Source organism: Crassostrea angulata, chromosome 4 (assembly GCF_025612915.1).
Source record: "Crassostrea angulata isolate pt1a10 chromosome 4, ASM2561291v2, whole genome shotgun sequence".
Classification (NCBI taxonomy): Eukaryota; Metazoa; Mollusca; class Bivalvia; order Ostreida; family Ostreidae; genus Magallana; species Magallana angulata.
In genome coordinates this window covers 1,473,758-1,498,544 of record NC_069114.1, presented here as the reverse complement: position 1 = coordinate 1,498,544, position 24,787 = coordinate 1,473,758, and the positions used below count along the sequence as shown (strand labels likewise).

The window sequence follows — 24,787 nt, the reverse complement described above, 5'->3', positions numbered from 1 at the left end:
CACATACTTTTTAACGTTATCACCGAGATACTTTCATGTCTTTTGTAAAGAAAAATCCCAAGAGACTTTCTATTGGGTATTGATACCTGAAAAGGTATAAGGGGCGTTTAAAAACAGATAATCTGGACTTTTTACATCCTAGTGAATGAATGTAGTTTTTGTGTAATTGTGCCTTTATTTACGATTATAGAGATATTACACAAACATGGGGAATCATTGCCTACATTGTATACAAACTATGTAACAAAACAAAATCAAATAATCTTGATTTATGTAGGTGCTTGACCCGCAGCAAAGGGCATCAGCAAGCCATGTAATACACAATACTTTAATTAATTTAGGTTTCTGTATCCCTTCTTGAGACTGGTTTTAGGTACTGTCAAAATATGTATGTGGTAAAAATATTTTGCACTAAAGTTTTATTTAGCTAACTTATTTGATAATTCTTGTTCATTTAGATGCAGAATCTAAACAAAGTCTCATTGATTACATACTGAGTGAGCTGGATATGCTGTCATCACAAAATACACAGCAAAAGTTAGACTCAGTCTTAGTAAACAAGATTTTTAAGGCCATCATCAGAACATGCATAGCATAAGCAGAAAAGACAACAAATGCACTAGATCGCATCATAGGAGAAGGAAGCAGAAAATTTTCTTCCAAGCATAAACGCACCATCTTACCTTGAATATTCTATTAGCAGTTCCTTCTCACCAGAACCCAAGATGGACAAGAGTCTTTGCTAAATGACCTCAGATATAAATTGGTAATTCGTTGTTGTTTTTTTTAAATTAGAAATAATCTTTGTCGGTGAAACAAAGGGGAGATTAAGAGGAATTTGCAAGTTTATTAAAAGAGCATTTTCAAGTTTTCACTGACTTGAATGTTGGAAAAAATGTTAAAATTGATAAGCTTATCATTAGAATTAATATTTACATAAAGAGGAAGATTATTTTGAACTATTCAAGCAGAACTTTTAATTACTTTCAGAAAGTGGAGTGTTTAATTTGTATAAATTATCATAATACATGTAGGTCATTTACTGTCATGAAAAGTCAGAAGGAATTATATTTGTTCAAAGATTTATAGATAAAGATCCATACCGCTGCTATAATTATGCAGAAAAGGGTGGTTTAAGCAGCCTCGTGTCAATAATTGCAAAATGTCGAAATAAAAATTTATGCTTTTTATGTTTTTTTATTTGTTATGCTTTTAATTAATTTCAGGTTTTTTTCATTAGTCATAAAGAACCGGTTTGACCATGGACCCTGAGTACAGCCTCCAGGATGTGGTACGGTGTCATCACTGTGAGACCCCAGTCCCCCCTCTACACTGTGTCATTTGTAACATACATCTGTGTGAAGACTGTGAGGGGAAACATCTCTCTAATAAATCCAAACTACACAAAGTGGTGCCATTCAAATATCGGGGAGCTTTTACTTATTGTCAAAAACATTCAACAAAAACATGTGAACGTTTCTGTGAACAATGCATCATTCCTATTTGTAAACTCTGTGTTTCTTCTAAGGAACACCAAACTCATCATGTAGTGGACATTTTGGAAAGTTTAAAAAACAAAAAACAATTCTTACAGCAAGATTTACAAGATTTTGAAAAATTTATTTATCCTAAATATAAAGAGATTTTATCTAGCATTTCAGAACAAAAGGTAGATCTTAATGAAAACTCCCAGAAATTGACAACAGCAATCAACAAACATGGAGAAGACTGGCACAGAGAAATAGACACCAGTATACAGAAACTGAAATCTGATCTTGATGAAATGGACTCCAAACACCTGGCTGTCCTAAATCAAAAGGAAGATGAAATCAAACGCACCATTTCTGAAATCACACAGAGCATTGCTGATCTGAATACGTTACTTGATTCCAATGATGTCAGCCTTGTCTCTGCGTACAAACCCAGAAATGCTGAATTTAGAAGATTGCCTCCTAAACTCACAGTGTCCTGTCCAAGTTTTACCCCTCAGAAGATCAACAAAGAACAGCTATATCAACAGTTTGGTTCTCTGTCAGCATCATCTATCAGAACAGAAGAACATGGCTACACAATGAATTTTTTCTCGAAAACACCGCTCATTGATGAACCACGAATCATCACAGAGATAAATACCGAGTATAAAGTATTTAATAGGTCATTACATAATGTTTCATGTGTGAGTGATCAAAATGTATGGATATGTCGTTTTAATGATTCTGTGATGAGACTATACGATCTGCAGGGCAAACTACTGAATTCAATCCAATCTAAGTCAGGGAACAATTCATTGGACATAGCAGTGACAAGGAGCGGGGATTTAGTTTATACTGATTTAGATGATAGAACTGTGAATATAGTGAACAAATCACAAATGCAAACAGTGATCAGACTGCGAGGGTGGAAGCCTCGTAATGTTTGTAGTACCTCATTTGGTGACCTACTTGTTGCCATGGACGATAATTACGGTAAACAAGCAAAAGTTGTACGCTACTCTGGCTCCAAAGAGAAACAAAATATTCAATACGATGACAAAGGACACCCTCTATATTCCTCTGGTGACTTTAAATACATCATTGAGAACAGGAACCTAGATATCTGTGTGTCGGACCATGGAGCTGGTGCAGTAGTGGTGGTAAATCAGGCTGGGAAACTCCGGTTTACCTACACCGGTCCTCCCTCTACTACCAAGGGATCATTTATACCATACGGCATCACAACAGACAGCCACAATTGGATCATGATAGCAGATTTATACAACCACCGTATCCACATCCTGGATCAGGATGGACAGTTCCTCCGCTACATTTGCAACTGTCATTTAAAAAGTCCATGGGGTTTATGTTTGGACACCAGAGACAACCTCTTTGTGGCCGAGTGCTCTACGGGTAAAGTGAAGAAAATACAATATTACATATAAAGAAACTATGGGGAAATAATTAACAAATATGTAAAAGGGTGTTGTTTATAACATTGATATAAACTGTATAAACATGTATATGTTATAACAAGCTGTACGTTTTATATATTACACTGAACAAAATTTCGGAGTGTTTTTATATATTATTAGGTGTTAATGTGCATCATGTACAATATATAATCAAAATATATTCTAAAAATTAACAAAAAGCAAGGTTGCCTGGAAATATAGAATCTAACCAAGAATCAGCAATAATAATTCTTAGTAATAAAGAAAGATTGCTAAAGGGCATTAGATAATCATAATTATCACTTTATCATTCTATGTAACTAACTCTCTCTCTCTCTCTCTCTCTCTCTCTCTCTCTCTCTCTCTCTCTCTCTCTCTCTCTCTCTCTCTCAAGTGCACATTAATACGTGAAAAACCCCAGTGGCAATGAAATTCCAGAACTAAATAAATCATTCTTTTTCATTGTATCTCTTTGTATTTATTGCCACCCACTAAATTCAAAATTTATAACATGACATAGCACTATCTCTTGGCGTAGGACTTCTTTCTGAAACGAACCCAAGAGGCGCAAAATTTCATTTACCGGTTTTTAGAGTATACTCCAAATAGTACTCAGGGGAGAACGTACTCCAAATCTTTTAAAACCTCGGATTTTAAAGTCGTACTCAGTGGAGCACATACTCGGAGTACGAGATTGAGTATGAGTAAAAAAAAAGTTTTATAACCCTCGGGGCTGATTTATATGACCGAAAGACTGTATGGTTATGTCCGGTGTTGATCTGTGTATGTCACATACGCCTCTTCCTTTTATTGAAATAGACCCATTCATGCCAACTTTAGATTCAAAAATATTATGAAATCGATCATTGCTCAGTTCTGTATTCTCGAATGATTATTATTAAGTCATTTTCTTTCAAATTGGCTTCAACTCGTATGGCATCTTACAAACAAATGGTTCCTTGATCAAACACTGTGACATTTTACCGATATGACATTTGGCGCACGGCGGGTGTTACCGGTCAGCAGAAGATGCTTGCTCCTCCAAGGCACCTCATCCTACCTCTAGATTTTGGAGGTCAGTGTTGCTCTGTTTTGAATTTCTGCTTCGTTTCATGAATTTTTTTAGGTGGTTGACGGTTTGTTATTGTCATTTTTTTTTCATTTTAACCACCGAACATGTATCTCTCCTAGTGGACAGTCTGTTCCCGAGGATACTTTTCGTTCGATACCTCCTCTTTCATGAGCAATACGATAGATATTGATTATTACATGGCAAATTTTATATCGCATCCTATATTGGCCCGAAGTTGATGTATATCAGCCCGAGAGCCGTTAAGCTCGAGGGCTGATATACAGCGACCGAGGGCTAATATAGGATGTGATATATTTGATATATTTATATACTGGAAATGGACATTAATGGTAACCTAACAACAAAACTTTATGATAAACACGATGACTTCAATTTTTCTACAGTCAACTTTCCTGACTAATGTAGCAATATACTTTCATCACCTGCAAATGGTGTTTTTGTTACTCAGTTGATTCGATATGCATGGGCATGCTCTTCATATGAACAGTTTCTAAGGCAAGGCAAGCTACTGACAAACAAGTTGATAAAACACGACTATCAACAGTCTCGTTTAAAGTAGTCTTTTCGTAAGTTCTATGGTCGATACAACGACCTTGTCAGCAAATACAATCTTCCATTGGGCGCATGCTGACTGACAGTTTTCTTACCAATTTTTAGACCATAATTGATCACCTAATTGTCTACGGACTTTTCCGATCTTTTTCCCGATTACGACAAAGAGCACATGGCGGGTGTGACCGGTCAGCAGAGGATGCCCACTCCTCCTAGACACCTGATCCTGCTTTTGGGTTTTTCCAGAGGACCGTGATTGCTCTACTCTGGACTTTTGATTTAATACCGAATTGTCTTCGGATTTTTCTCCGTTTTTCCCGATCATAATATTTTTCCCAAATTAAGACCTTTTCCCGATAATGATATTTTTACCGATATGACATTGGGCGCATGGCAGGTGTGACCAGTCAGCAGAGGATGCTTATTATCTCCTAGGCTCGTGATTTAACTTCTATGTTTTAGAGGTCCGTGTTGCTATGCTTTAAATTTGTGTTTCGTTTAATGGATTTGTTAGATGGTTGACGATTTGTCATTGTCATTTTTTCATGCAACTCGAGTTACATATATTTTCAACGAAGAGCATAATGAACAATTTTTAAGATCGCTATATTGTGATGGAGCCAGCAAGGGTTAAATCTCAAGCTTGGATTTATGCATGAAGACAAGTATGCAAGTCCACTTGAAAAAAAATTCAAGTAAAATAGTAAATCATGTGTTGTCAAACTGATAACAGAGAGAGAACAAAAGAGTTTTTGACAATATAACGTTGATTTTTAGAGAAGATATTACAATTTGAAAAAGCTACAAACAACATATATTTCAAAACAGATATTGCATATTTTTCAAACTTTTGAAAAAATCAGAAAACATTCTTGTTCATTTTTATTACCTCCACGGTTTTTTACCTCTTTATTAAAGAACAAAAAGGTTCGTCTTGCTAAAAGATAAAGAAATATTTATATGAAATTCTATCTTGCATCAATTGATAAAAAAATCACAAGCGAAAAAAAGATTGGAAAGAATATATCCAATTAAAAGTAAAAGATATATATCAGAATACCTTTTAAGAGGTTTAAATGTTAATGAATGAACGTCTGTATCTTCGTCAAAAATAAATTATGTTGAAGGAAGACATACATTTTTTAGAAAAAATAAAGCTAGTGAGTGATTGACGTATATAATATCGCAACACAAATTCAAATGTGGTCAATAATAAAACACAAAAAGCGACTCAATTTAAGATTAAAAATAATATGAATACAATCATGTTTTGTAAAAGTTACGAATTCAAACCAAAACGTCAATAATGCAGAAGTAACTTTGCCATTGAAGGGGCGGCTATCCTTTCCTCGTGACCAAATTGGTATATAATCTGCAAAAGTAAATCATTAGGTCTTTCCACCTTTCAGGTGAAAGACCTCTTGTTTTCTTTATGTTTTTAGCTCTTTCCACCTTTCAGGTGAAAGACCTTTTGTATTTCTTATGTTTAGGTCTTTCCACCTTTCAGGTGACACTGTCCCTATTGACCCCAAGAACTTAAAAAGTTATTGCCCTTCTATACAAAAAGCTTGTTATCGCTACTCCTCTGAAACCATAAGAGATAGAGACTTGGAACTTTTACCAATGTCTTCAGTACACTTAGAGGGTTCTTCAATCTACTAATACCGAAAGGATCCGAGACCCCCTTCTATCAGTTATTGCCCCTGAAAGTATTTGAATTTCCATAAAATCACTTCCAACTTTTTTATAATTTATCATAGAGACTTTGGACTACTTGGGATGGAAGCGTCTACCTTGGCCGAACAAAATGACATAAAGGTCAAAGGTCAAGGTCATTTGGAAGTCTGTTAATTAATGAGTTTTCATATCATTTGAAATACAGGTTTCAATAGCTTGCTGGATTGCGCAATGAGGTATTGAATTGGGTCAGCCAGGTATCACATCAAGTCCTGTGGTTACTCAAGTGGAACTTGTTTTTACAGGCAACCCATTCATTTTGTACAAAGACAGCTAGCCTCTACAGCACTCTCTTCTATTGTTAGCTTTACTGTTTATATGATTGTGTAAAGAATATTCACTTTGCTCAGTTTTGTTCATAGAATGTGGAAAAAAAATCAGAAAAGTAATTTAATAAATCTTTACGATATATACAACATGGAATTCTTAAAGAAATGGCTTGATAATAATAAAAAAATCTCTCTTAAAACCATTTATCAATTAATGGCTTCGTGGTTTTCCAATTTATAGTATAACATGTATCATAGGTATAATAATTTTTTGTATACCTTATTCCGCAATCTAGCAATTCATTAAAAATATTAGGTGGAAAGACCTCTAATTGTTCGAGAACAATTAGCCTACTAGTTTTTATTTAAATCTTCAGAGGTTAAATTGATTATGATTTTATTGCATCTGTGACATTATGTTTAGATAGACTCTCAAATTTATGTAAATCACAATTTATTGTACAACCCAAGTATGTGTATGTGTTAATGTTGATATCTTATTCATTTGTAAAGAATATGGATAAAGATGGACAAAAGCAACGTAGCCACATTGTGTGAAAAGAGAGCTAAGTCCTTTCCGATCAATATGTTTTCACTCACCATTAAAGTCTTGTTCACTGTTCTCACAATTATGCAACTAAAAAACTAAAATTGTTTATTGCAAACAGGAGTTTCAAATGCTTATCCATCAAAATCTGCAAAATGTAAGAAATGAAAATATTAAAAATCGCCTTACATTTTACGATTTCAAATATCTATAAATAAAGTATATTACCATTGAGTCTGAGTACAGCCTCCAGGATGTGGTGCGGTGTCATCTCTGTGAGCCCCGTTCCTCCTTTCATTTGTAACACACACCTGTGTGAAGACTGTGAGGGAAAACATCTCTCTGATACATTCAAATAATACACGTGGTATCATTAACATGTAGATATCGGGGACCTTTTTCCTTAGTGTAAAAAAGATCCACAAAAATAAGTGAAGACTACTTTGAACAATGCTTCATTTCTATTTTTGCACTTTGTGCTTATTTAAAAGAATATTAATAACACGCTATAGCAGAAATGTTTTGAAAGCAAAAATACATCATTAGTTTAATGGAGATGAGAAATTCAGCAAACATTGGAGCTGAATGATGGCTTAATCCTTTTTTGATCAATATCTGCTATAGTTTGGAGCTTATCTTTTTATAAATATTTGAATATGTTCATGCCGTTTTAAATATTGTTGATCAGATTGCAACATTGTTTGTATATTAGTCTTAAGTGAAATACAGAAAGATAGTAAGAGATTAGGAAAGGGTATATAGTATGGTTTATTATCATAAACAAATTGCTTGATACATATAAACAAAATAAATTAATATTAGTAAACACAGGTGTTAGTAACGTAGTGCAATTAAGTTCAGGTAAATTTGACTTAAGTGTTTAATCAAAAAGATAACTATAATTTCACATAGGAGTGGAGTTTTGATCTGCACTGATATTGGTGACGTCGTACACACACACATAAGGGTACAACACGGTAAACACCCATGGGCTTGACACCGGGTCCATCAACTATAACAATCTATGCTACAATATGAGAAGTGAACTGCAATGTTAAAAAGTTAACATTGTATGAACTTAATAGCTGCCTTATTAAATCTCTGAGGAGACCCTTCTGGCTTTACGAGATTTGATCACATGGACCACTGTTTTTTTTTAATATTAGAGCGTTGTATTTTACTTGGCTACCTTCTGATATTTCCAGAAGTTAATGCAAACAAATTCTTATCACACGAATAGCACATATAAAGCCTGAACAATCAATTTTTTATCGGTTAAGTCAATTGGCCCATTCAAGTATTAAACGACATAAAACATGTTGAGTAAACTGTGTTGAAGGAAGACTACACACGACCTTAAACAACGAAACGGCATTCAATTTCAACATACTATTTTCATTGCATGAAGGTAAGTCTAGTATACGTAACATTATATTTTGATAGCTATATTGTTTATTTACGATCAGAAAAGAAACTTAAATACCCGAAAGTAAATGTTTTCTAGAAGTTACTTTACGAATGTTTTTTTAAGTTATTGTCAAGCATTTTCATTTCGGGAATTGTTAAGAGGATTTTAATTAAATTGATTTACGGTGCGATCGTTGCGGAATTAATTACACATAAATATTGCATCATATTGTGAACTTTGTGACATTTTGACAATTGTCAACTTAGATCAAAGAATGTGTGTGTGTGTGTGTGTGTGTGTGTGTGTGTGTGTGTGTGTGTGTGTGTGTGTGTGTGTGTGTGTGTGTGTGTGTGTGTGTGTGTGTGTGTGTGTGTGTTTGTGTGTGTGTACTACGTGCATGTGCGCTACGTTCGTGCACGCGCGTGTGTGTACATGTGTGAGAAAGAGCTTCAACCTATAATCGGTCTTTACTTTTGTAGAGAATTGATTTTGTTTATCATTGTCGTTCGTGCACGCGCGTGTGTGTACATGTGTGAGAAAGAGCTTCAACCCATAATCGGTCTTTACTTTTGGAGAGAATTGATTTTGTTTATTGTTGCTTGCTACAATGTATATACTATGTAGTGCATACGTTGTATCCATTTATCCGGACCCATTTTGTAGGTGTGTAATTTCCGATTTTCAAATGTAATGATTTGAAATTATGCAATATCTACATAGATTATTTTACAGTATACTTTTTTTTTTATTCTTACTATTACATGTAAGATTAAAATGACTATTTTTAATTTCCTCCCTACTTATTGTACATGCATGCAAAATAAGCTTAAAACCATATCGATAAGACTGTAACTTATAGCTCTTGCTTGTGTGTTTAATATATAAATATATATTAGTCACTAGTATACCTTCGAATGGTGAGTGTGTGCAAAAGTGGTGAAAATGTGGGGATAAAGTTAAATTATTGCTTCCAAAATGAAAAATAAAAATGGTTATACTCTATTATTACTAATATTAAAAAGCACAGAATACATGTACATGTAGGCACATATTTCAAAATACTCCCATCCAAAAAAGGTTTATACTTTTTTGATGAAGCATTTGGATATCTTTATTTATTTAAGGTGTAGAAAGACATGTTTTGCGGAAAAAAATTGTGGAGAGTGTTTGCACTTAAAACACTTCTTTTATTGCAATAACACTATGACTAACATTGATTTTGTCAACAGAAATAGTCATCAGATTCTGTTTATTTAACAATCTTACGAAATAAGTTAGAAAAGTTTCAACCAAAAAAAGTGTAGTATCAATTAATATGTTAAACAAGAACTAAGGGGAAAAAAGAGAATGTATGCTTCGAGAACAAAATGTTGTTAGTATTTTACATCTGTATTGGGATAAGTAATTCAGAAGTACACTTACATTACTTTTGTTGATTAATGGAGCTGAAATTACAGGGTCAAATCCAACTCTTTCTCATTTGGGACGATGTTGTTATTGTTCTAAGTGAATGTAAGTTCAGACTGAGGATTTCAGATCATTGTCGTGTGATATTAATGTCAGCTGGAATTTTATTCAAGATGTTATCTTCCAAATCGTTTGAGTTTAGGTTGGAAGCATTGTTGTCATATTCTGACACTGCTTGTTTCACTACTGGTAGCCTAATTGTAATAACATTTAGTTTGAATTTGATAAGTGTTCTTAAATGGCCAGTCCCACTGCTGCATTTGGTAATCGTAAATGTTTCTATATGTTCACGTGTAATTTGAACGTCAATCGGATGTAATTTCTGTTCCAATTCACTTAAACAGCTTCGTTCTGAAAAAAAAATAGAGAAATTCAGATTTAGATGAATAAAATACTTTTATGTTTTTTGTATTCTCTACTATGATAATCAATGTCAAAGATGGAGATTTTACAAAAGTCTTTGATCATTTGTCCCTTAACAGAGAAAATGAATCTAATAGAGAAGCATTTGCCTCTGCAACTTTCGTTATTGGAGACGGTGGCATGCTTTATGAACTGCAGATTCCTCTATGGAACATTCACTTTTGGCTTCTCAATTATTGTTGTCTTGTGTGATTTGTTGAACATTTTGCTCTTTTAAGATTGAAATCTCTGACAAGGATTGTCTTTCCTTTCATGATACGAGCTTGTTTTGTCTTGTCAGACAAGGTTGCCAACATGGTATTGAAGCTCTGAAAGTTCTTTCTTCCTTGAGGTCTAGAAAGCTTTTGGTCTCACTCTACCAAGAAATAATAACAATATTGTAACCGTTCAACTTTAAGACAAATGAAGTCGGAAGAAAAAGAATAGCTTTTAATGGCATGAAATAATATATTGATAATACAATTTATATTAAAAACTGTAAGAAAATAAATTGTTTTTTTTTTTATGAAATACATATTTTTGTGTCTATAGGAGTCATCCGACAAATTTACTTATTGCGCACGCACTGCGCCTTGCACAATTTTATTTTCTAGGCAATGGCAACCTCATATGAATCTTCAATCAAGGAAGATTACTTAACACGTTACTCTTAAATGTTTGCCTTGAAAGTAAAACATTTATACAGTTACATAATAGTAATTCAAATCACATTTTTCTTCGCATATGCGTAAGACTATTAATCGGAAGTATAGTCCTAATTTTAATCAAATGTAGCATATAAAGTGTTATTCTTATTTTCTATCACATTTATACAAATATAAAGTGTTAATTGTTTAACTTAAGTTTAAGCCTGGAAAGCTACTTCGTGGATTTATTTGTATCAGTATGAATGATGAAAAAATGCCTTTAATAAAAATCAATGTTAATTTCTATCTGTATTTTCAGTGTACAAAGTGTATCATGGAAATCAAATAAATTCAATTTGGTAATTAATCAAATGAATTTGATCTGTAGTTTGTTTTGTTTTTTTATGATACACCAGTTTGTCACATGAATATTGCGTTATGTTTATGTATAATCTATAATTTTATTTGACATGCATCTTTTGTTCCCTTATACTGGTGCTGTTAATCTGACATGCCCCAATCTTGTAAATTTTTGATATCAGAGTCTCAACACCAAATCCGGTTTTGGCACTTAACAAGGTCACATGTTTGTCGAGATAATCGGGATGGTCTGCGGAATAATGTTAACCTTATTCCCGATCGCTAAGCTTGGCTTCTTAGACGGTATCAGTTGACGGAATAAGTCGGAAGGAAAACTATTCTCTATTGTCGGTGTAACAACAATTTTGGCCCGAGTTGAAAATTGACCATATGGTCATTTTTCAACGTTGAATAATGACCCCGGGTAATTATTTAACGTTGAAAATTGAGACCAAAATCGTGAAATTTATACCTGGGGTCATTTTTCAATGGTATGAAATTTTTTTTCTTAACTTTGATATTTGATATTGATATTTGAAAGTTTCAGTTTTAAAATTTCCATACTGTCCGATACATATGCGGACGTGGCTGATTTATTGTTGGTTGATATGTCCGATTATTTATTTAATTTTGAGACTGAAAATATGATATCCATTTATTATTACAATACTTTGTAAATGAAACTAAGAAGATAACCGTTTTCTTCGAAATGGAACGGGCTAGTCGGGCTATAATAGTTTTTGACATAGAATTGATTATCATTCCCTCGTGCGACAGAATTTAATGTTTAAACTTGTCATAATCTCTGACAAACATTATCTAATAAATATTGACCGTTATCGTTACAATTCAGTCAATTCAACACAGCTCCATTCGACAGGCAACTGCGTTGTATATTTTTCTAATAATTAAAAAAAAAACCTCTATACTGTTTTATTAGGTAAAGGGTATATTTATTTGTATTCAGACAGAAATATATAACATCAGGTACTGCTTAATTTGAAGAAGTCAGATTACTTCCCTGACGAAATGATAAATGAATGGTTCTCATACATTTATCCAACAAGTTGCAGCAGTTTTTATTTATTTCATACGATTTACCAATAGTTTTTCAAAAACTTGCCAGATAAACTTTTTTGAAGCACCAGCCAACTCTCTGCATGTACATAATCATAGTTTATTTTCAAACAAAATAATTCATCTCTTATTATTTTGAGTTTTTAATTCCATTATTTACCTCTAAATTAGAAACACTTAAAACTGAGGTCATATATTTTGTCATAATTAATAACGTATACTCTCTACAGTAAAAATGAAAACAAAGAAATCTAAAAAAAAAAAAAGTAGGCTTGCATCTTCATGTATAGGTGGAGGTTCATTGATTTAAACATTGTAATGGCATGTATGAAAAACATTCAAAACAAGTTAAATAGATTAAGATTTCTCAAGTATATACTTGATAGAGAAACACTTGATAAAGTTCGGCTTTTATAAGACCTAGATTGGGATGAAGTGATTTTGTGTGGGGCAACTCTATCATGGAAAACTCTGAATTGCTTAAATATCATTTTATATAGTGAACTTGGTTTGGAAACATTACAATCCCAAAGGGATAAACATAAATTAGTTCTATTCTACAAGATTGATAATGGTTTAGCACCAAAATACATGTTCGATTTAATTCAATCATATTTTCAAACGAACATGCATATAATCTTAGGTCGAATGACCTTTTTTCCTGTCTACCACTATATCGGACTACTTATGAAAATAGCTTTGTTAAGACTACATGTAAATTATGGAATAATCTTCATGTACAAACGAAAATTTCATAAACTGTATCCATCTTTAAGTTAAAACTTAAAAAACAAAATACAACTATAGCTTACAAACACTCCAGTTTGGGCAATAGGAAAGAAAATATTATTTTAGGTAAACTACGGAATAAAGCTAGTAATCTAAATGAAATTCTTACTTATTTAAGGTTTTGTTAATTGTTGAGAGTCGATGCTTATACTGTGGGTCTTAATCTGAAGGAAATATGATTTTTTTTTCTTGGATGTCCAAAATACACTCAACAAAGAGACGAGCTTTTTAAAACAACTTAAAAAAGTGTACCTTTTCATATTAACTATTAACTATTTTTTAGTTTTACAGTATGGTACTTCTGATTTTTGATATCAATAAAATTGTAAAATTTGAATTTAAATAAAAAACGTTTGAATTAAATTAATACTGTAAGCGTCTGTTATAGAAAGGGCGACCATTTATTTTAACGCTCTTGTATCATCTTCTACTACATACATGTCTCTTTATTTAAAAAATTAAATTTACCAAATTATATTAAAGAAAACATTTAGTGTTCGTTTTATGTGAAAGTTCTGTAATCAAAGCAATTAAGAAACTATTACTTTTTGTCATTCTGTTATGAAATTGAATTGTTTACTTACTACAGATTCCATAAGGCAGAATTGTTTATGGCTAGAGAAAATTATCATTTTGATTATGTATTTAGTTACACCCGAAGTTATCATAACTGCACATAAAAAAAATCCCTAAAAATATCGACTATCTAGACATATAGTTACTACAGCATTGTTAATGAAAGTACATGTTAGCGTATCATCATTTTGTAAACTGTTATTAGCTGAATGGATGTGAATGCAAAATTCAGATAATTACATTTTTTTACAAACAGAGTGGGTGCAAACAGAAAATTCACAAATCGACATACTGTTTATTTTGTATTTACACCAACCCAGAACAATATCAAAATTTTAATTTACCGGGTGAATGTAAAACCAAAATTCAACAACATTTTGTAATTTTTTTAAAATGATTTATATTTGTACACTTATAAAGCGAATTTAAAAAAAAATAGTTTTACTGAATTGAATAGTTTAACGTGTAACCATGTATACAAAAATACTTAAAAAAAAACATTGTTTAAATTAGAGATACCAGACAAAACACTCTTATACACTCAAAGTTTATTTTGAATAAAATAGTTTTTACATATATAAAGAAATAATACGTAAGTTTAAAAATTAATCATTTTTTGCTATAAAACTGAGAAACTTTCATTAAAATAACTAAAGTTATACCGGTATATATTGATTTGTAAAGAAAAAGGGGCATTAAGACCAAAAATTTGCCAAATGCATTGAAAACATTTTATGGTTATTTTTTAGTAAATTATGATCTGTTAACCCTATTTAAGCCATATTTTAATGAAAATATACATTTTTGTCATTTTGAGGGCAAGAATAGGAAAAAAGCCAAAAAATCACTAATTTCTGGATTTTTTAAATATCTTGTCTTTTCAAAATTATATCAGATAATAGCTGGTGATTCCTACTACAATAAAATAAAAAAGTCAGAGGAAAACATAATCTTTACCCAAAAAATGACTAAAACTTCAATTTTGAGATAAAAAGGTTTTTTTTCTATCAAACAAAAAAGATTTAAGGAAATGTTATATACCAGTTCCTTTTGAATAGAATATTTATGTACTGTATGGATATGTATGCTTCTTTTATATGGTATTAAAATGAGTGTAGAATATAACACAATAAAGTCAAAGAAAAAACTGCAGATAGAAATTAAATGACCAAAATCTGAATTTGCAGTAAAAAATTAAATTCAAATATTAATTTTTGCACAAAAACTCATGAATTTCAGTGGTTATTTGTTTTTAACACTTATTGCTCCGTAATGAAAAGAAATCATGTGATATTTTTAAAAAATCACCCATATAATTTACATGAAATACAAAAAAAAACTTAATTAACAAAATTAACAAGCAGTTTTGGGGGTTAGATGGGGTGGGGTGGGGGTGGATAGGTTGTTAGTTAAATCCTTGTCCGAGCCGTGAAGGCTTAAGAGCCTGTGCTTATCCCTAGTATCTGTGCATAGTGCTAAATGGATGGGAGTCATAAACTTCCCAGCATATGCAAATACCCAATTTTAACCCGGTGGAGTGAGACAATGCAGATTAAGAATTTGGGGAATTTAATGGGACAATATTTGTTTAATAATTTATCATAACATAGTTCATCATTCATTACCACATATTAATCACAACGTTAACCTCTTTTCTTAACATGACTAAAACTCAATTTCATAATAAAATGGTTTTTTTTTTATTAATAAAGCAATTGATACTTCATTTCAATGAAGGTGAATTCTAACATTCACACATTACATAATTAACAAACATAACAACCACTGACTAGTGTTCATCACAAAAAATCTTAAATTTTTGCATATTTTTCTCCTTGTTATAATTTTATAGTGCATGCATTAGTAAATTACACATCAGATAATTGATTAAACATTTCATAATCTGAAACAACTTTTTATCTATAAAGTTTATACAGTTTGGTGAAATAGTATGATAGTTCTAATGAAAATATCACAGATTTATAAATCATTATACAAGAGGCCCAGAGGGCACATCCCTCACCTGAGCGACAAAAGCTTATCAAATAAGCACCTAGTGTACAATATCAAATTCAAAATATGTTGACAAATAAGTACAGTAGATCTTGCACAAAAAGTTGTGGCCCCACCCTACCCCCGGGGACCATGATTTGAACAAACTTGAATCTACACTATCTGAGGATGCTTTCACACAAGTATCACCTTTTCTGGCCAAATTGTTTTTGAGAAGAGGATTTTTTAAAGAAACATGTACCAACAAATTTTAAAAATTCTTAAATATCTCCCTTTGAGGGAAGGTGTGGTCCTTCATTTTAATAAACTTAAATCCCTTCACCAAAATAAGGATGATTTGTGCAAAGGTTAGGCTAATATTGGCCCAGTGGTTCGGGAAAAGAAGTCGAAAATGTAAAAGCAGGCAGACAGATGGATGCCAAACAAAAAGTGATTAGAATAGCTGAGCCCACTTAAGCTTTCAGCTCAGGTGAGCTAAAAAAGGAACAATGAATTTCATTTACTTAAAATCGCTGTCACTTTTATGTTTCACTTTGTTTACTTTTTGAAGTACCCATAATTGCTGAAAACACAGTCCTGAGTAGCTCTTCCATTGAGAGTGTGTGTCTTTAGGTATCAAAGGTATCAAAGAACTGACCCCATCAACTTTCACACCAGTGCGACATTGGCTGTACCACACATGCATTAATTAAGTAATGGCTCCAGAAAAAAATGTTCAATCCATATAAGATATTGTGTTCCTGAAATGTAGTGACTATCCATATCGGCAGATCATCAAGATTGTCATAGTTTACCATGTCAGATAATATCAATCACTTTCATAATTCGTGTGCTTGGCACTGTTTATTCCTTTGCAAGCTTTAGTAAGAAAAACAGCAACAATCAGATCACTGAGATTTCATTCTGCAGTATTACGTCATGGGATCTATGTCACCCGTGTATGCATGTTTTCAGAATTCCCATAGCTCTCTTGAAGCTCACCATTTGTCAAAGATGCTAAAAACTAAATTTAAAAAAAATCAATTTTTAAAAATATCATGTTCATTTTATATTCTTATACATGTTCAATTATTAATGTGTTACTTAATGGTGTGAAATGACAATCACTATATACGATACGATAGCGTAAACAATATATACATGTACGTTTATTTATTTTAATCATTTGTGTGTGTTTCGGATTCCTCTAGAGGCCGAAAAGCTAGGGCAATAGTAGAGAAGGTAAATACTAAATAGGTAATTGGATATTGATTTTGTTACATTTACATGTATGTAAAGAAAATGTTTACCAATTACAGTAAGAATGACAGAAAGAATTTCAATAAACATGTTACAGGATATTGCTTGTATAAAAATAATATTACCATGGGTTTTTAGAACATACATGTATTCTATATACATATAACCATTATATTCATGTACATTACCCAATTTTTATTAAAGCGATTATCTAAATAATTTAAATACAATAAGGTATAAAATGTAGATCTATTTTAAAACATAAAAATAACAGATTTCTTAAAAAATACACAAATAGCAGTTGTGACAGGTGCTAGGGTATCATTTTCTCAAAACACAAATTAACATAGCCCTGGTACTAAAGGGCAATTTGATAAATAGACTGAAAACATGATTTTTTGATTGTTAAATGAATATTCCATGTGTTGTGAAATGTCAACCTATTGTCGTAATGCTATACTCAATCAGCTATTATAATAGCTGACATTCAATCAACTCTTGATCAAAAGCAATTTAAAATGTAGCCGTGTTCTTAATAATCTTAGTTTTCATTGTAAACGGAAGCGGTTTCATGAACGATATCGATATCAGAGTTGGGGTCAATTACTTTGAAAAGTAATTAATTACTTTCAAATACATTGACAATTCTATCAATTACTTGCAATTACAATTACATTGATTTTTTAAAATGTAATTAATTACTCTCAATTACTTTGATAGATGTAATTAATTACATTTCAAATACTTTAGTTTTATTTTTTCAAATCTTGAGAACATATACATATATTAACAGCATTAATTAAGATATACAGAGCTTTATGTACGGTTATGTTTTTAAAGGTTGTACAGTTCAGTTCAGATCAGATTTCTCACAAATTTCTAGAAAAATTTTCTTTAACATTAAATTCATTCAGTACCATTGAGTTCATTTTTGGTTCTGAATAATATTTTCTCTATAGTGAATTAATTTTTATTCACATAATAAAACTATGTTTATTCAGAAAGTACAACTTCCGGCAGTACAGCATATCAGCATACAAATAATAATTGCTATAATTCACAAGAAAGAGATATTTTGACTCTCAATTGGGGTTCTTGGGTATTAGAGGAGTTCACACCTCCACAAAATTAGATCTTTACCTATTGCCCTGGGCAGTGTGTTATGCTGTATAAACATATGAAAAATTATGGGACATTTAATTATTGTATAAACAAAAGTCCATGCCAAACATGTATAAAATCTTTTTATCATTATAAGACACCTATTTTATATTTCAAACTTGGAAAAAAAGTAATTGAGATGTAATTGAAAAGTAATTGAAAATACACAATATTTTTGGAATGTATTTAAATACATTCAATTACTTGTAATTAAAGACAGACTCAATTACAAATTACTATCAATTACTTTGAAAAATGTAATTAATTACACTCAATTACAAATACTTTTTTCAATTACCCCATCCCTGATCGATATCTCTTTCCTTTAAAATTTTATTACATTTTCAAACTACTTACTAGAAATAAGACTATAGCCTAATGTATTCCACTTGGTGAAGTTAGCGATTACTGTCAATCATGCAAGTTATCGATCGCTCGGTCAGCTGTCGATCTCGTAAACATGGTTAAGAATGCAGATCAATTACAATACCCCATTTAAATTCATAATGCATAGCTGTATCTTTAAGTCTTATAATATTTTCACACATTCTTACCAGTTAACGAAATGATTTTGCCTTCATTTATATTGCTGTCGTCCGACTTTCACTTTTGTTTACGTTGCTGTGCATAAAAACCGAAACCGGAACCGAAAAATTCGCCCATCGTAAAACAACATAATTTATTTTTTCAACAGTGGCCGCATGTAAACAACAACAAAATATTTTGAGAATAAAATTCTTTCGTTATTTTTATGAATCTGTTAAAATTTTACCGTGTTGTTCGCATGCGGCCATATCTAATTCTTGTTGGGAATGTGACCATTTCATTGGGAATACGCGATATCCGGAAAATTACTCAGATCAAAAGAGGGGTAACTCTACTAAAAAAAAAATGGTGACAATTTTGCGACTATATATTGAAAAATAAACATCCCATCGACAAAAAAAATCAAATCATGTCAATGATTGAGCTTATTTAAAAATTTTAAAAAATATTGGGCAAATAATATATGCTTACTGCCCCTTGTTCTTTGTGTTTCTTTGCTGTTGAATTTTGAATCATTTTCAGGATCAAAATTCCGCGATGCGGGTCAATTTTCAACGGATTAGGGTCTTTATTCAACACCTTTGCTCTCAATATTCAACGTGGAATAATGACTCCAGGGTCAATTTTCAAACCCGGGTCAAAATTCTTCGTTACACCGACAAATCCACTAACACTATCACCATGCATTTCCGATGATCTTGAATCTCCTTCATAATTTCATGCGTTCTATCATTCGTTGCCCGAATGCCAATCAATGTCAGTTCTCTAAGTCTAGCAAATCAACTACCACATTATTGCATCTTGTGACATTTTTGACACTTTCATTCCGATAGTTCCTCTTTCTTCATCTCCTTGAATACCTCACTTGGAATATAACCAGGCACAGTATGGTCCCGACAGTGCAGCAAGGCGCCACACCCCCCGCAGGGAACTTCGCTGATTGCTATAGATTTGTCTGGTGTATCATAATCAATCTTTGCCTTGGATGTGTCCTGTTGTTTAACACGGGTCTTTTGCCTATTCTTTACTTTTTATGATGAAGAAGCATGATTGTGAGAGCTAGAATCTATCAAGCGATGTGTTTTTGTTTTAATCCACAGATGTCACATGGAAAAAGAAACCTTGTTGCAAACATTTTCCCTATGTATTTCCTGATCCTGACTTTCATATTAAAAACATTTAATATAAAACTTTCTTTTGGCTATGATTACAAGCGGTAACTTGACAAATCGTTGCTATTTGATTTGATTCTCTTATTTTTATATCACACGTCCCATTTTCCAATTAAGAACGTGACACATCGTGTCAATTCACAAACTGAAAGCACATGTTTTCTTTGTTTAATTAGTTCGAAATATTGATATTTTTTCATTCAATTAGGCTCCATATGGTTCTTTTCATAAACATTGTATAACTTATTACTTACAGATTTAGCTTGTTTTATAAGTAGTATTTTTTAAATAGATGACAGCCTTAAATAATCAGATTTTTTCAGTTTTTCAGTTAATTGCACAAACGTAAATATCATAATTGAATTCTGATGTAGTTTACTGTCAAAACATTTTTTAAAAATCGATTCGTTTATGGAATGACTATTTATGATAACTCATTTCCAGTTTTCATCGATTTTGTCAACAAAAATCAAAAGCAGTGTCAACCAAAAAAAAATCATTTTTGAAAATTATTTTAATTTGTAAGTACTGTGTTTTTAAAAATACATCCATATCAATGTCATTATATCTTCATGCCTTTTCTTACAATGTTGTCATAAAAGTTAAGTTTTAGAAATTTTCCAGTTTTTAGCAATTTTTTAATGACCCCTATTTTGACCAAAAACTGCGCGAGACGTAGCCAATGAATTTTTAATTTTTATATACATGAATACTTATAAAAATATAGGTCTTTTACTCTACTGTAAAATTAGCGAGGTGGGTATGTATATGTCCTGATCAGATCTATTGACTTCCATTGTCCAACTGCTACATTAACGTCTATAACAATTTCCAATTACAGATTCACGCATGCAGCTAATCATAGGCATGGAAAAGGGTTTAAGCAAACACCATTCAATAAACTGTCATCAAACCGCACAAATTTTTGAAATATAAAGAAGTGCTTTTCATTTCAGGTTTTTTAACAGCTTTGAGGAAGTGGTTTGACTATGAACATTGAGTACAGTCTCCAGGATGTGGTACAATGTCATATATGTAAAACTCAAGATGCTCCTCTACATTGTGAAATTTGTCAAAAATACATGTGCCAAGGCTGTAAAGAAAAACATCTTTCTGGCAAATCCAAAGAACACAACTTGAAACTATATGGAATCATTTTATTGGACCCTGAGTACAGCCTCCAGGATGTGGTACGGTGTCATCTCTGTGAGACCCCGGCTCCCTCTTTACACTGTGTCAATTGTAGCATTCATCTGTGTAAAGGCTGTGAGGGGAAACATCTCTTTGATAAATCCAAACAACACAAAGTGGTGCCATTTAAATATCGGGGATCTTTTCCTAAGTGTCAAAAACATTCCACAACAATATGTGACCAATACTGTGAACAATGCAACATTCCTGTTTGTGAACTCTGTGTTTCCTTTGATGAACACCAAAATCATGATGTAGTAGATTTTTTGGACAATTTAAAGAATAAAACACAATTTTTACAGTACGTTTTACAAGATTTAGAAAATACCATATATCCTAAATATCAAGAAATTGCATTTAATCTCTCGGGTCAAAAAGCTGACCTGAATGATAACTCCCAGAAATTGACAACAGCAATCAACAAACATGGAGAAGACTTGCACAGAGAAATAGACAACACTATACAGAAACTGAAATCTGATCTGGATGAAATGGACTCCAAACTACTTGCTGTACTAAATAAAGAGGAAGATGAAATTTCACAAACCATTTCTAAAATCACACAGAGCATTGATGATCTGAAGAAATTATTGGTCTCCAATGATGTCAGCCTTGTCTTTGCTTACAAATCCAGGAATGTTGAATTCAGAAGATTGCCTCCTAAACTCACAGTTTCCTTTCCAAGTTTTACCCCTCAGAAAATAACCAAAGAACAGCTTTATCAACAAATTGGTTCTCTGTCAGCGCCATCTATCAAAACAGAAGAACATGGCTACACAATGGATTCTCTCCCGCCCATGCCGCTCATTGATGTACCACGGGTCATCACACAGATAAAAACATCGCATAGAGGGTTATTCAGTGTGTCCTGTGTGAAAGATGAATGTATCTGGACGTGTGGTTTGCTTGACAACAAGATGAGACTCTACAACCTGCAGGGTGAACTAAAAAAGTCAGTCCATACCATGTCAGGGAACAATCCAGTGGACATGTTGGTGACAAGGAGTGGGGATCTAGTTTATACTGATTACAATGATAGAACTGTGAACATAGTGAAGAATACACAGATACAGACAGTGATCAGACTACAGGGGTGGAGACCTTGGGGTGTCTGTAGTACCTCCTCTGGTGACTTTCTGGTTGTCATGGACAGTGATGATTATAGACAAACAAAAGTTGTGTGTTACTCTGGCTCTACAGAGAAACAAAGTATTCAGTACGATGACAAAGGACAACCTCTCTATTCATCTGGTGGCATTAATTACATCAGTGAGAACAGGAACCTAGATATTTGTGTGTCAGACTATGGAGCACGAGCAGTAGTGGTGGTCAATCAAGACGGGAAACTCCGGTTTACCTACACTGGTCCTCCCTCTACTACCAAGGGATCATTCTATCCATACGGCATCACAACAGACAGCCAGGCTCGGATCCTGACAGCAGACATGAGCAACCGCCGTATCGACATCCTGGATCAGGACGGACAGTTCCTCCGCTACATTGACAACTGTCATTTACAAGGTCCATGGGCTTTATGTGTGGACACCACAGACAACCTCTTTGTGACTGAGTGTGGCACAGGTAAAGTGAAGAAAATTCAATATTACCTTGATTATATGTAAACACACTGCTTGTATAAATATGAATAAATATGTTTTTTGTAACACTGGTATAAGCTGTATGATCAATCTTTTATCCAAATTATGAATATCAAAAATCTATGTGATAACAAACTATATATCTGTGGGATATGTATGTATGAATTACTTAGTTTTCTTGTAATCAAATATTGCTGTATTCTAAACATCCTATGTTTACAGCTGTCTAGTATTAAACAGACTTAGTGTGATAAGATATCATTAGAATAAAGTGTTGATGTACATCATGTAACTTATTATTTCGTTATGATACAATTATTCTAACCATTGCTTTCATGTTTAATCATCGATGTATTGTTTAATCGGATATACATTTATTTGACAAAAGACATATTTTGTGTTTCAAAACTGTCGCACAACAATAGAAACAACTGTACATTAGAAAATGCTTTGCTTTGCTATGCTTTGAAACAATGATGTATGATTTTATTGATGACAGATTTATAATATATATGAACAAGAACTCCAAGGGGTATACATTTATCATATGATTTGGAGAAGATTTTTACCAAAGTTGTAATTTTACTTTTAATGCACCGCAGCCCTAAGACTTACTAAAATAAGCGAAAATCTACATCCGTATTTGTTAATTTTAAAAACTTGTTATACATTTTCTACCAAATAAGTGTACATACTGGTTGGATTCTGGCAAGTTGTCATAATGCTGTCTGTAGTTGTAGTACGCCGTACGCAGACTGGAAGGGTGCAGACACACAGGTTCAAAGCCATTGTGCTCTATGATGCATGGCTTTCCAGGATCCTCCTCCAAAACTGTCATGACTTGAGGGATCTCATGATAGCACACTGACTCCTCAATGGTTGACATTGGAGGGCAGTTACCACATGAGCACCTATAATAGTTGTATCCACATTAATGAGAATAACATGTACATTTAATTACAATTAAAGATGTTTGCCAATTGAGGGCTCAACATAATCTGGATGAGTTACCCTATCTTATTATCAAGATAATTACCGCTTCCGATTGTATAGGCTAAATTGTTGGTAATTAATGACGAAGTTAGTAAGAGGCCATTTTGAAAATATTTGTATAAATGCAATTGGATATGTACATACCAACGTTATGAAGAAAGAAACTGATAAATATTTAATTAAAAAATATTGTATATGATTAAAAGAATGATTTATTGGCAAAATATATGCGCAACGGCGTTTTTAAACACATACCAATCGGTGTTTCCTAGTCGATCTTCGTCGGTTGATTTGGGGAAGATTGCTGGTTAATTTCTTCATCCGAGCTGGCCTCAGGTTCAAACAGATAAGGCTGTGTGCCTAGGGGTACATTGTCTTCCATTTCTTCGAAACTGGACGACCCGGCTTCCATCATAAGGTCTAAACTCTCGCTGCTTTCGTCGCTGTGTTGACTTGTATTCGCTGCCATCGTCCTCGTTGTGACGTCACACAAGCAGAGCCACTATATCGAGTGTTTCGTATTTGGCTTAATTGGATTTCCGGTTCAGGTATAAATAGACGAATTTGAAGCGCTGTAACTCCGTTAATATCGAACGGATTTCGATGCGGTTTTTTTCTATCGTCTTATCTCTTTGAGTGTAACAAAATATAAAAAAACGAGTTTGCATTGCATATACCCTTTAAGCGTTGCAGTTACACCCTTTTATGATACAAAATTGTGAAAATGAAGGCAGTCACTGTCTTTTATGGCATCCCTGAATTTGCGCAGCATTAGTAATATGTTATTAGTCCCCTACCTGTTTCACCGGAGGGGACTATAGATTTCCTCTGCGTCCGTCAGTCCGTCTGCCTGTCCGTCTGTCCGTCTGTCTGTCCGTCCGTCCGTCCGTCCGTCTGTCTGTCTTACTTCAGTTTTCCACGCTTCTTTTCTTTATGCGTTTGAGGAATAACATGAAATTTGCTGAACATCTTAAAAAAGTCAAACTACAGATCAAGTTTACATTTTTATAGCGTCTGGTTGACA

General features: G+C 32.9%; 2 protein-coding genes and 1 pseudogene across 2 annotated transcripts; 2 read left to right on the top strand and 1 right to left on the bottom strand.

The window, feature by feature from the left end:
* The first annotated feature begins 1,251 nt into the window (after positions 1-1,251).
* On the top strand, positions 1,252-2,924 carry LOC128179320 (uncharacterized). Its single transcript, XM_052846721.1, has one exon. The coding sequence runs from the start codon at positions 1,262-1,264 to the stop codon at positions 2,915-2,917; it is 1,656 nt and encodes a 551-aa protein (XP_052702681.1). The 5' UTR covers positions 1,252-1,261; the 3' UTR covers positions 2,918-2,924.
* A 5,531-nt stretch (positions 2,925-8,455) lies between these two features.
* On the top strand, positions 8,456-23,318 carry LOC128179309 (uncharacterized). The gene is made up of 2 exons (XM_052846709.1): positions 8,456-8,532; positions 20,938-23,318. The coding sequence occupies exon 2, from the start codon at positions 20,971-20,973 to the stop codon at positions 22,792-22,794; it is 1,824 nt and encodes a 607-aa protein (XP_052702669.1). The 5' UTR covers positions 8,456-8,532; positions 20,938-20,970; the 3' UTR covers positions 22,795-23,318.
* Positions 23,319-23,374: 56 nt separating this feature from the next.
* LOC128180492 (uncharacterized) lies at positions 23,375-24,435 on the bottom strand (annotated as a pseudogene).
* Positions 24,436-24,787: the final 352 nt, after the last annotated feature.